Source organism: Anas acuta, chromosome 1 (genome assembly GCF_963932015.1).
Source record: "Anas acuta chromosome 1, bAnaAcu1.1, whole genome shotgun sequence".
In the NCBI taxonomy this organism is placed as follows: Eukaryota; Metazoa; Chordata; class Aves; order Anseriformes; family Anatidae; genus Anas; species Anas acuta.
This window is the reverse complement of record NC_088979.1, coordinates 29,680,687-29,692,971: the sequence shown is the minus strand read 5'-3', so window position 1 is coordinate 29,692,971 and position 12,285 is coordinate 29,680,687. Positions and strand designations below refer to the sequence as shown.

The 12,285-nt window shown below is 36.7% G+C and overlaps 1 protein-coding gene across 8 annotated transcripts in view; it reads left to right on the top strand.

The window, feature by feature from the left end:
- Positions 1-12,285, top strand: part of LRCH1 (leucine rich repeats and calponin homology domain containing 1) — a 115,480-nt gene that overhangs the window by 51,949 nt on the left and 51,246 nt on the right. For all 8 annotated transcript variants that reach the window (XR_011093994.1, XR_011094003.1, XR_011093998.1 and 5 more), the window contains exons 2-3: positions 3,799-3,943; positions 8,093-8,219. Coding sequence is in view for 2 of the 8 variants with exons in the window: in XM_068674731.1 (XP_068530832.1) it covers positions 3,799-3,943; positions 8,093-8,219 (272 nt within the window). In the remaining 6 variants the exon portion in view is untranslated. The remainder of the gene's footprint in view (positions 1-3,798; positions 3,944-8,092; positions 8,220-12,285) is intronic.

Here is a 12,285-nt window from a genome sequence, read left to right as displayed (position 1 = left end):
AGTAAGGAAAAGCACATCAATGTTCACTTTGGTTTTGCTTTAAGGGGCATTCTTTGTCTTCTCTTATTTCTTCTTCTGTCTGCTAAATAACTTGAGCAGACATGTCTCTTAGTTAAGAAATGCCATGCGCTCATTGTGCTCTAATTATCAAGAACAAACCAGAATGCATCAGGCACCAGAGGTCTCTGCTCCCACTTTGTTGTGCGTGTGGCATCACTGGCAGTGGGAGTTGCTGGCTGCACGTCCAGGACATTATTCATCAATGTTTTCTGCCAGACAGAGACAAGAAGTGGGACAAGGTGTGCTGCTCTGCTGAGTAACAGCAAGTTGAAGGGCATCTGTTAGAGGTATACGGCATTTTGTTAGTTGTGAAAACACTAACATAAATATATATGACTTTGGGACAACCATTTAGGTGGAGGAAAAAACTAGAAGGAAGCAATTGCTTGCTACAAAGCATTGACTATTTGATTCTGAGGGGCACGAGGTCAGTGATAATAGAGCACTTGCCTTCCCTGCCAAGGCAAGTATACTTGTGTTAACTAGTGTTAGCCTGGCCACTTGGTGAATGCAGTTTGGTTTGCAGTGGCAGTGTGGTTTATACTCTGTATGTATGCTCTGTCTGTATGGTTGGTTTAAATGCTGTTTGGGGTGTTGGTAATCAGCTTGTAGACTGCTGTCACAAAAGTGGTAGGCAGCAGTGGGATTTCATTGTGGCAGGCGCTTTTGGAGCTGCAGGAATTGGAAAGGTTTGTCCTGAGGATGGATCAGTCATCGTTGCCCAGCAGTGTGCCATGCCAGGTAGCCAAACACTGCTCAGAGCCTGCTGCTGGTAGGAAATTTCTGCTTTTTGTTGTTCACTCTCTGCTAAGGAAGCTCTTGTTTTGGGTAGCTCCTGTCCAGCTTCCAGCGTAGTAATGCTCTTGTACAAAAACAGTGCCATTGCTCCAGAATTGTGCTGATTCTTCAAAAGATCAGGCTTCCATATCATATTTTTCTAAGCTGGCTTGCTTACTTTGCATTCCATTCTTTATTTTGGAGTTTTAACGAACTTGTTCTTGGCAGTATAAAATGGGATGAAGCCAGATTCAGTTTGAAATGCCTTTGTGGCATAAATAATGAATGAATAGTGTATTCCATTTAAAACACAGAAAGCTTGCTCTGGTGCCCTCCCTGCCACCGGGATATTTGCCTGTGTTTGTGCTGCCTGCTTCACAACAGAATTACAGGAAACAGTCACCTCGGGTTAAGCCCATATATAGTTCCTTAGTAACCCTAAAATGGTGTTTCTGCCATAATGAATTTGTTTCTTTGTTAGATCTCCTATGTATTAAAGGCGATAATCAATCAGTTAAAAGGCTAAACTCTATCAAACCCTACCTCTCTATTCCTTTCTATTTCTGTAGCAAAGTTAGTCCCTGCAGTAACTTTATTATTTTTAATTGCCCGAAGGCACTATGTTTCAAATTAATGATTGAACAAATGTTTTATTCTAGAACTTAAATATCAGAGTATACCTGAAGTGTACACATAGGTTAATTGTAAGATGCAGTAATAAGAGACAAAAGTACCTTGGTATAAATAATATCAAGTAATTTACGTAACTTTTTATACCTTGGTATAAATAATATCAAAGTAATTACGTAACTTTCAGAGGTTTCTGTACATGTTTGCACATACGAGGTACAGTATGAAGCTGATATGCAGACTTGAGTTTTTAAGGCATGCACTTTTCATTACAGATTTTTTAGGGACATCTGAAAGCTGCTAGGCTTTCTTCACAGCTGCATCATGTTTTGAGGTTTACATTCATTTTGTGATTTTTTTTTAACCCTTCATCCATTTGATCAGGAAAGTCTGTTTTTTGGCCAAAAAAAAAAAATCATTTAAAAAATGATGGTATCATACCGATTCCATTCCTGTACCCCATTTCTCAGAGACGGTCAAATATGGTATTTGATACATCTTAAATAAAAATAAAATTAATTCTGTTAGCAAAACTCTGCTTTTTAAGTTACACTGTATTAAATAAAACGTACAGTTTTGATTCTTCTGCTTTACTATGGATTGAACTTCTTAATGTTATTTAGGAAGCAGCAGTAGATATAACAGTGTTGAAATGATCGTAATCTTTGATAACTAGACAATAATAAATAATTGACTTCCATTGTTGGAAGTTAATTGAATTCCTTTTTTGTATACATGTTGTGTCCAATAACCCGCTGTCCTGAGGATAACAGGGAGGATTTTCTGTTATCATCTGTGGCTTCTTTGTTTTGTCCTTCTTCAGATTACCAGAGCTAAAGCCCTTGAGAACTGAGGATAACAATAAAAACAATCAAAGAAAGGATAGTATTAAAATAGCAATAAATGATTTTGCTGTGCTTGTGATGCCTCTTAGAGGCACGGGATGGGTTTCGTTGCTGTTCCGCTTCTCTGAGGTACTAGAATTTTCCACAGCTAAGTGGCGTGTGGTGGCATGGTCCCTTTTACTCCGTGTGGAGGTCAACGAGAGCAGGCCTAAAGTTGGGGTCCAAGTGATAGATAGCCTGCAGTCCTAACAGCGTGGGGAGTAGCAACATCTCTGCTTTCACCCAACTTTGTGTGTGTGTCACTTTGGAAGGAGCAGATCAAGGCCCAGGGGTCACTCTCCACCTGCCGCCCAGGCCCACGGAGAGGCCTAGGGCTGAGTTTCGGTTCCCTCTTCCCAACCTTCCTGCCCCTTCCCCACTGCGTGAGGAAATGAGAGTGGTGATACGGGGATGTCACCGCAGAAAAGCTCCTTTAAAAAAAGGGGAAGGGTTTTTTTCAAGTTGAAATGTGGAATCTCAAGGTGAATAATTTTGGCTGAGGTGCCCAATTCAACCACGTTGCCACATCTGAGTCAGCAGGGCTGCACTCCCTTAGTTCCCTCCTTGGCCATTGCTGTCATCCTGGTCGGGTTTGGAATAGAGACCAGCTTTGTGGTGGCAGCAATGAAATGGAGCAAGGTGGAGGCTGACAAGGGGAATTGAGAGTACTGAAGTTCAGCTTGCATCGTAGGAGACAGGAACAAAACCAAAAATGATAAAACCTTCCTACTGGTGATGCTTTTGAGCTCAAGCCATGCCTCTATGCAGCAAGCTGAGCCTGACATGGCAAAGAAAGTTAAGATCTTCAGGTTTTTGACAATTTTTTCACAAAAGCAAAACTGCTTCGTGATCCTATAGGGAGAGGTCAGATCATTGGCACTCTGGAAATATATCCACTGAACTTTGGTTGGTTTTCCCATCTTACAGTCTACAACAGTCAGCTTCAAATAAGTATTGGAGGATCAGGGAGAAGGCTTAACCAGCAGCAGCAAAGATGTGAAATCATCAAGTTGCATTTTCCTCGAATCCTTTCCCTCAAACACCTCCCAAACTCCTTTAAAAAGAAACTAGAGATACAGTTGTTTTTTTGCTTTGATCTAAATGCTATCATTTGCACATAACTATCTGTATTGGTCTTGAGATATGTTATATGAGCTTCACTTGGTTGTGGATTCAAGTATTTTTTCAGTGTATTGAGGCCTGCAAGTAATTATTTTTTATTAGACTGAATAACTTTTAATTGAATTTTTGCTTTTTATACAGTCTGTTCCATTTTCTTGATTTTAAAAGTTAAGATTAGTTTTATTTTGTATAATAAAGCACTGGCTTAACTTGCTGTCTGACTGTAGGATTACATTTATTCACTTTTTTTTTTTAATAATTACAGTTTGTTCAAAGTTATATTTCTGATGGTTCAAAAAAGTATCTTCTCTTTCTCTCTTTATAGATCTATCCAAGAACAGATTAACGGAGGTTCCTACGGAGTTGTGCCATTTTGTGTCACTGGAAACACTAAATCTATACCACAATTGTATTAAAGTTATACCAGATGCAATAGTGAATTTACAAATGCTAACTTACTTAAATTTGAGGTAAGTTTAAGTTTACCATACTCTCTGTTTATTTGCAAATGTGTAAAGACTTGTTTGTATGCACTTTGTGTTCCTGGAACAATTGACTGCATTTTTCATTTTATTGCAAGCAGTAATGCAAAAATTCATTGCCTGTAGATATAGTTCCATATGAAGGCAATGTAAAATCTAAAACTAATTATTTAAGGAATGACCGAGTAACATTAATCCTTTTCTTTCCCTTATTCTAGCAAATTGAGAATGCTAATCGTATCAGCATGGTCAGATTCTTTTCATTCCCTTCTGATGATAAATTTTATAAAGTTTGGTATGTGTTTTTTTTTGTAGTTAGAGAGATGGAGGGACAGAGGATCAATATTTTCCTCATGGGGGATAGAGAGGAAAATTGTGATTTTATTACTTATATCCTCTTATTATGCAAGATACATAATTAATGCCTTTTTTTAGGAAAAAGGGACAAAAAATTAAGCATCTTTGTCTCTTTTCTGGGAAAGCTGTGTGTGGATGCTAATCCATATTGAGGATTTCTATTGCTTTAAATGCAGTTGAACGCGTATTTCCTCTTGTGAGAGGATGTGTCAGCACTTTCTCAGCTGGGACAAGATGTGGAGGTTTGATTGCAATTGGATATGTAAAAACTGTAATAGTGAAGATATTACTATCTTGTATTTGAGAATGAGGTTGAACAAGGGGGCGAAGTGGTTCTTGTGCTTTTAAATCCAAGGTATGAAGGCTTGGTCTTCAGTCTTGTAAACACTGAGCATATTTCTCAAGCCCTCCTGTGTGAATTACTACTGTACTGCAGTTTTGGCTACCATGGAACGCTAATTTTGATTTAAATAACTGAAATATAATAATGTGTCCTGAGTATTTGCACACATGTAAAGAATACGGCACATGTAATTTTGAAGTGGTATTACAGTTGGATACAAAAAAAAAAAATTAAGACTGGATGAAATCAAGTTTGCTTACGTCATCTTGGTAAACATGGGAATTAGAGTGAATTAACTCAGTGTATTAATGGAATTTATGTAAAGTGCCACAAATCCAGAATACTTAGAATTGATATTGTGTATCGCAGTAAATTAGACAATTTAAACAAATGGAAAATTTTCATGTTTTACTAGGTAATTTCTCTCTGCTTAAAATCTCCTTAAATAGTTTTCTTTTGGACACGGCCTTCCCATATATAAGGAAGGCTGACAGTAAGCAGTCTGTAGAAGAGAGAACAATATCCTTGACTTTCTAACCATGTTGCTTCTTGGCAAGAAAACATGATGAATTTAAAATGAATATTTTTATGTGGTACCAGGAGAATATGTATGTTAAACAGAATTAGGAAGTGATGCCAAGAGATGTGTATAGGTTTGGGACCTTGGTGGATACTATTTATGTTTTTTAACTATTTTTACTATTTATGTTATTTAAGAGAATTCCTTTTAAACATATACGACAATTTATTACACACATACACTGGTTATGTGCTTTTCCTTATCTCTCAGTGGATTGCTTCTGAGCTGTGTAAAACTTAAAAAGTAAAAAAACCTTGTTATTTTTGTGTGCTTTATCTATTGGGTAGATACATTTGCAGATTCTGCATGTTCTCAGTTTGACTTCAGTAGAACTTAAAAATAATTTTTACTTCTACTCACATTTTATTTTCTTGTGGTGCCAAATCTGCTGTTTAGTGTAACCTTTTCAGATTTTAAGCTTCCTAAAATAAGTAAAAATAAGTAGTAAAATAAGTGTTAGAACAATACCTTCTGGCTAAGGCATTCGGACTTCTGCAGAAAAGACAGAAGAAGGCGATGCATATATTATTTTCTTGAGTTACGTGTTTCGCAGATCTGATAGTCTGCCTAGGATTCTGGGGAACTCAAAGATTTTGGACAGAGGAAAGGCTTGAGCATTAAAATACATTAATTCCATTTCTTGTACAGCCTTCATGGATGAAACAAGGCTTCAATCTGTGTTTAGTTCCACATTTCTGAAATAAGGATGTTGTCTTTCTTTTTATATTAACATAGCTTTAAGAGAGGCTGGAGAATGTAATCTCTACTGTCTCTTGTCCCATCACCTTGTATGGCACATTGTGCAGCAGTAACACTTGTAATCTATTTTCACAGATCAGTAATGCATATTTGTTCTTTGGAGTCTTAGCAGTCATGCAGAAGCTAGCTAAAATGGTTGTGAACAGGGCACTGCTTTACTCTTCATTGTTTTCTAACAGGTTGATACCCATAAAGAAGTTACATTCTATTAGAACAGTCAAATTTTCTAGGGAACGTGGTAGTTAATGTCATTCTGTTGAGCATAATCAAGTTTCTTCTAGCAGTTGACTCACAAATCACAAGTTAATGTTTATAATCCTGCAGCATTTGTCATTTTAAGTTCAAGCTTCTTGAGTAATTGCAATTAGAATGAGAGCCTAAATCTCTGGAAAGTTTTCTACCAAAATTTACTTTCCCTTGTGATTCCTCTTCATGAAAATACTATTTTTTATTTTCAGAAATAAAGTCTGAAATGGTTCATGTTGGAGAGTCGTTTATAAATGTTGTATCAATTTTAGAAAAAAGTAAGATTTGGAGATAAAATGGTTCAATACGAGTCTTGAAAGAAAGTCAGCCGTTGACGGTTCTAATTTTTTTTTTTTGCTGAATTTACCTTATTTACCTGAGATAATATGATACTATATCTTAAGTTGTATTTCCAACAAGAATCATCTTATTCTCTGCTTACCAAATAAATAAATCCTCTTGAAACCTTGGAAACCTCTGGAAATCTTGGAAACAAAGGGTCTTGAAGCATATGTTCAAACCTCATATTACAGTAGAAGTGTTAGTAACAAGAATGAATGGGTTAGCCCACTGAGAAGTTTGAGTGTTTAGAAAACGTTGAAAACTAAGAAATTCTCTGACATTTGTCTAGTCACTTGAAGGATCTGCTTTCTTGGAATCTTACAGTCTAAATGTTTATGCTGGTGGTCTTGAGAAATGGTATAAAAGCTTAAATCAAGATAGATTTTTGGATTGTGTCCAAAAAAAAGTGTAGCAGCAGACTATAATTGCCACATAAGCAATTGCTTTAAGAAAAAGGAGGGAAAGAAAGACTGTCTGGATGTGCTGGAAGACAGCTCTCATTTGTTCAGGAGAACCTCTGGCTGAAAGGTTTGGGGCTGATCCTCTTTTGTTGGCTTTACTTTAAGGTGAGAAATATATGGCATGGTAACTAATACTTTCTCACAGAGATTAGATCCTATGTTCTCCTTGTTAGAGAATGTTCTTGTGTGTTCCAAAGCAGTGGTGATGAAAAATGTAGTGGATACCACCCTACAAAAGTCTTATTTTTGCTTGTGACTTAATCATCTTTAGGATGTAATCATCTGAAACGTTGGCCTCTGAGGTTAGCAGATACCATTTTTAGGATTGATGCAGTCTACCCTTCATTATATTTCAAATGATAAAGGAAAATATTTTTCAAGAATGTGACTTATGGGTTAAATCAAAGGACTTTTTGCTTACACTTTTTAACACTTACATGGACTTTCTTTGAGATATAGAAGACATTTATCTTTCCTGTTCTTTAATATACACACCAGCAAAACTAGAAACAAATTTGTCCCTGATACACTGAAAAGTTTAAGATGAGTAAGGTTATCAGAGTACAGTGACATGTAACGGCAGTTTTTATAAATAGAATTAAATTGAATTGGTGCCTCTCTGCCTTCCCTCACTCAGGAGGGGGATGGGGATAATGTTATGGCTTATATTCATTAACGAATGCACAGGAAATGGATGAGGAGCAAAAAGGATGCACATTTTTTTTCCTCCAGGTTTTGGTTCCTGAGTAAGAAGATAAATTTTCATTGCTAAGTTTGAGATGTCTGGGATGGGGGAGTAGCAACATTTTACAATGTTATTAAACTGTTATAAGATGTTTTTTCCAGAGTGATACTATTCTGCAATACTGTTCTAGTCAGTAATTCAAATATTTTTTGTGTTTTCATAATGATTGCAATTCTAAAATTTTCATTTTATCTGCATTAAATATGTCCCATCAAAATGAAGGAGTTTATAACTCTGTCTTCATGTGAGTAAGAATATTACTGGTGTTCTTAATGGTTGTTTTTCTTTCTTTGTTTTGTTGCAGTCGAAATCAGCTTTCTTCTTTGCCAGCTTGCCTGTGTGGTCTTCCTCTAAAAGTCTTAATTGCAAGTAACAATAAGCTAGGTTCCCTTCCAGAAGAGATAGGTCAGCTAAAACAGTTAATGGAACTGGTATGTTACTGATTTTGTTGATTTTTATTTGTATTTAACTAGAAAGAGTAAAATTCTGTTTGGAAAGATATTTGAACAAATGCCTTATACTATAATGCCAGTTAAAAAATTAACTTCTGAATCTCTCAAGTCTATTGAGTAGTAACACAATAAAAGTTTCCTTTATGGTCTTCAGGACCCTTCAGAGCAACACCACTGCCCTTGTTCATTTAAAACTCAGCTTCTAAGTTTTTCTTTGCCAGTTGTACTCACCACGTGCACTGGCTCCTTGTTTTGCTGTCTCAAGTTTCTCTTTTTGGCATCAGTCTCTGCAAAGCTCTCTGCTCCTCTTATACCACCCCGCCTCCTGCTTCCTTTCTCTCTTGCAGTGCTATCTGCTTACCACATTGCATTCTACTAATGTTACTGATCTTATCAGTCTGTTTTCATTTTATTTCACTATTTTTGTCATGCAACCTTGTTTTCCTGGAAAACCTGTCTAAACAAAATGATTATATTCCTCTTGTTTTTCAAAGCTGTCCAACAACTACAGTCTCTGAGTGCAGTATTTAAGCCCTAATATATTGTCCAGTAACTAAGAATCAGAAAATGCAGAAATTATTTGGTACCTTAACTTAAATTTTATGTAACTGCATATGGTTTTTAAAAGTTTGTATGTGGAAATTGTGAAAGCTTCCCTTTCTCCCCTTCCTCTTTTGTATATTGTTAGCCTTCCTGAGTCTCTGAACTCCCTGTGGCATGTGTTGTGCCTTCTGGTTGTTTCTGTTCACCTTGACCTTTTAAGATAAAAATTGGCAAACTACTGTTTGATACTGCCAATTTATGTGGAATAAAACAATGGTGTGTGAACTTTTTCCTAACTGCTATCGTATCATCTCCATTGGTTGCATTTATTTTGCAGGTCTTCTAGGTATCTGAAAGTGCTTGTATATCATATTGACATTTTTATAAAAATAATTTCTAAATTCTGTTACAGAAGTTGAACTGGCCTTGCTTGGGGCCCCAGTGCCACTATGGGTTCCCCATATATGAAGCAGCAACTTTAGGGCTTTTTCTTTTCTTGTATTTGTCTTGTGCAGTGCTTTGTGGTGTCAGGCTTATACTATTAATTGTAAGTGAACTTAGAGTAAATTGGTTTAGGGGAGGGAAGCAATTACATTTTATTTTCTGGGTTGTACCTGAGCTAAACACTGCCAGGTTTGTGGTGGTGTTTTTTTAATAACTTATCAAGTAGTTTAAAATATCTTTTTGTTATGGGTTTAATTAAATGACTGAAATGGTTTTGACTGAATTACCTTCAAAAACGTGTTAGGTGGTGTCTTAAAACTGGTTCAGTAAGAGATCATAGCTTCACTTTTATATATAATTAAAGCTGAATAGCACTAAAGTGTATCCTAATTTTGGGGATGTGATGGCTGAATAGAATTGTTAGAACTTGAAGAAAGTCTGAATCTAGCTCTTTGTGATTAGAAGAAATAAAATACATGAATAACAATATTTTTTTAAGTAGGCATGCATCTACTCTGATGACCTGGTTACTGAGGTTGATGCTACCATGAGTACTTCATGTATTTTCAGTGAAATAAGTTGTGTTACTTAGCTGGAAGTGACTAAACCGCCATGCAGCAAATAGTGGTAGGATTGAGAGCCTGTATCTGTATTGGCATATGTAAGATGATGCAATTTATACAATAAGGTGATCATTGTTCAAGAGCTAATAAGGAAAAAGATGACAAAAATAAAAAGGATTAAGTCATGCTGCAGTTGTTGCACGAAACATTCAGCTGTGTGAGAGCAATGCCAGCCTGAACAGCATGTGGCTTCCAAGCGACACGGCCAGCCAGCCCTTTGGCAGGGCATGCTCTTGTTTGTTTTGGGACATACACAGCTCTGGTGCTGACCTGGCCCAAGGGATCAATCCTGAGTGGTGGGAGACACCAACTGGTTGCATTCAGTTCTTGTGTTACTACGACTTTGGCGAGCGCCCTCAGATTTTCAGTGTTTTCCAGCTTTTCACAGGCTACTTGCAGTAAAATCTGAGTGTATGTAGCAAATGGATGTTTTTATTGCTGTTATCTAACTTTTCGAAATGGATTTTACCTCTGTGGCCTCTCTAGAATGACATAAACATAGTTTGCTGCAGATTAGGTAAGATATTTCCAGCTAATTCTGCTTCCTTTCTTCTCTTCTTTTTTTTATTGCACATTTATATATAGATAAATGTCACAATCATAACATAGAATGACTTACGTATTACATGCAGTAAATTTTTATGTATTCTTTTAAATTTTAGTCTTAGGTTCTGCTATGTAGTCTGAGAGTTGTCTTAGAAACATTAAAATAACATAGGAATTATTTCCCCTCCAGGATATAGTCAAAGTACTTAGAAAATTTGGGAAACTTATTTACAGCTGCATAACCTGATCATACCTCTACTGTCAGTCAGGAGGATGACTGCAAAATTGATATGAAGATGCTCTGAAACTTACTTTCCATCAAAGAAAGTACTTGGGTAGGGATGGCTCTGTGAAGCACCTGAAGCTGTAAGATGTGCAGTAAAGCTCTGCTCTCCTTCCTGTTGGGCAGCATTGCCCTTCTGCACTCTCAGGGGAACAGCTTTCTCCATCTCTGGAATGCTCCTTTCTGATGTTGGAAGCTTTTAAATCCATCAGCTGTGATTTAGGTCTTTTACCCTGTTCATCAAACCTGGGCCAGCAGCCTGACCAAGTGGGACGTGCTGCCTTCTGTTTTCTAAAAGGATCCGTGTAACATATTTTTAACATTCAGTGTGACGTATTTCACAAGCTCTGGCAGAATCCACATACTTATTAGAAATAACAGGAGCCCCAAATTTTAAAATGGGTGCAAGGAGGAAGTTTACTTTGATTCAGAAGGTTTGGATAAAATCCCATATGCTAATATTGTTATAGTGGAGTTAGGTTACTGTATGTGTTCTTCCACTTATATTATTATGAATTTTATGATTGTTTAAACTTTACTATAAACAAAGGAGAAATTAAGTTCTGGATTTGTTTTCACACCATTGAGCTGCATGCCACAGAAGCTAATGTTAAATTTCAATAAGAAGTCATATTTTTTTTAATTCTGAGAAATTGTCTGTGTTGTTATGGCAGGAAATAACCAATGAGAACAAAACAGCATTCATGCAAGAAGTCTGGCCTTAGCTAATGCTAGCCCCTAGGACCTGAGTAGGTGTTTGAACTTCATTTCAACTGCCTGCAGATGTCCATGAAGTGAAGTTTCAATTTGCTGGATGTCATGTTGCTCTAAAGGGTTATTAGCCTGAAAATCAGAGGCATTTGACTTTGATAGCACGGCTTCCATTACTGCCAAAGTAATTGGAAAGTTTAAGATAAACACTGTCTCTGTCACATACACACTCATAAAGTCTACTAAGCATAACTGGAAATAATGTTATAGGTCTTTGTTTTCCACAGCTATTCAAAGTAGTACAAAAAAAGTTGGATGGAAGTGTTATTAGGATCAAGGCTACAACTGTCTCTAGAGCCCTTGTGACTACTGACATGCTGTCATAAGAGATCAGTCACATTGTGGATGTTTTGAGAGATTATAAGAGGACTTGGGTACGCTTCCAGACATTTCTTTTGAAATTTGTTTAAAACTGTCTCTTTCCTTGACTTGTTCTGATGTACGTGCAGAAGTGTACTTGATCTCGAGTTTCTCTGCCACAAGGTGACTTCAAATTTAAGTTCTTTGCTCTAAAAAATAGGTATCTAATTATAAACTCATTTAAAGCCTGTAAATTGAAAACAGGACAGTAAAGCTTTAAAAATAAATGATCTGGGAACAGTGCAATTAACAGTGCCGTACTTTGTGACAATTTGGGCAAAAGAAGCACTCATTAACTGGTATTTTTAAATTCCTTGTCTAAAAGCTAAAATAATTTCCTGACTCTGTTTTGACAAGGGAGGGAAGTTTTGGCAGCACTGAGATTCTGTTACGAGAAGAAACATGTCTGATAAAAAGAGCAGCATTGCCAGATCAGATTTTGCTACTGTTGTTTTTTTAACTAGTTTTTAGGATT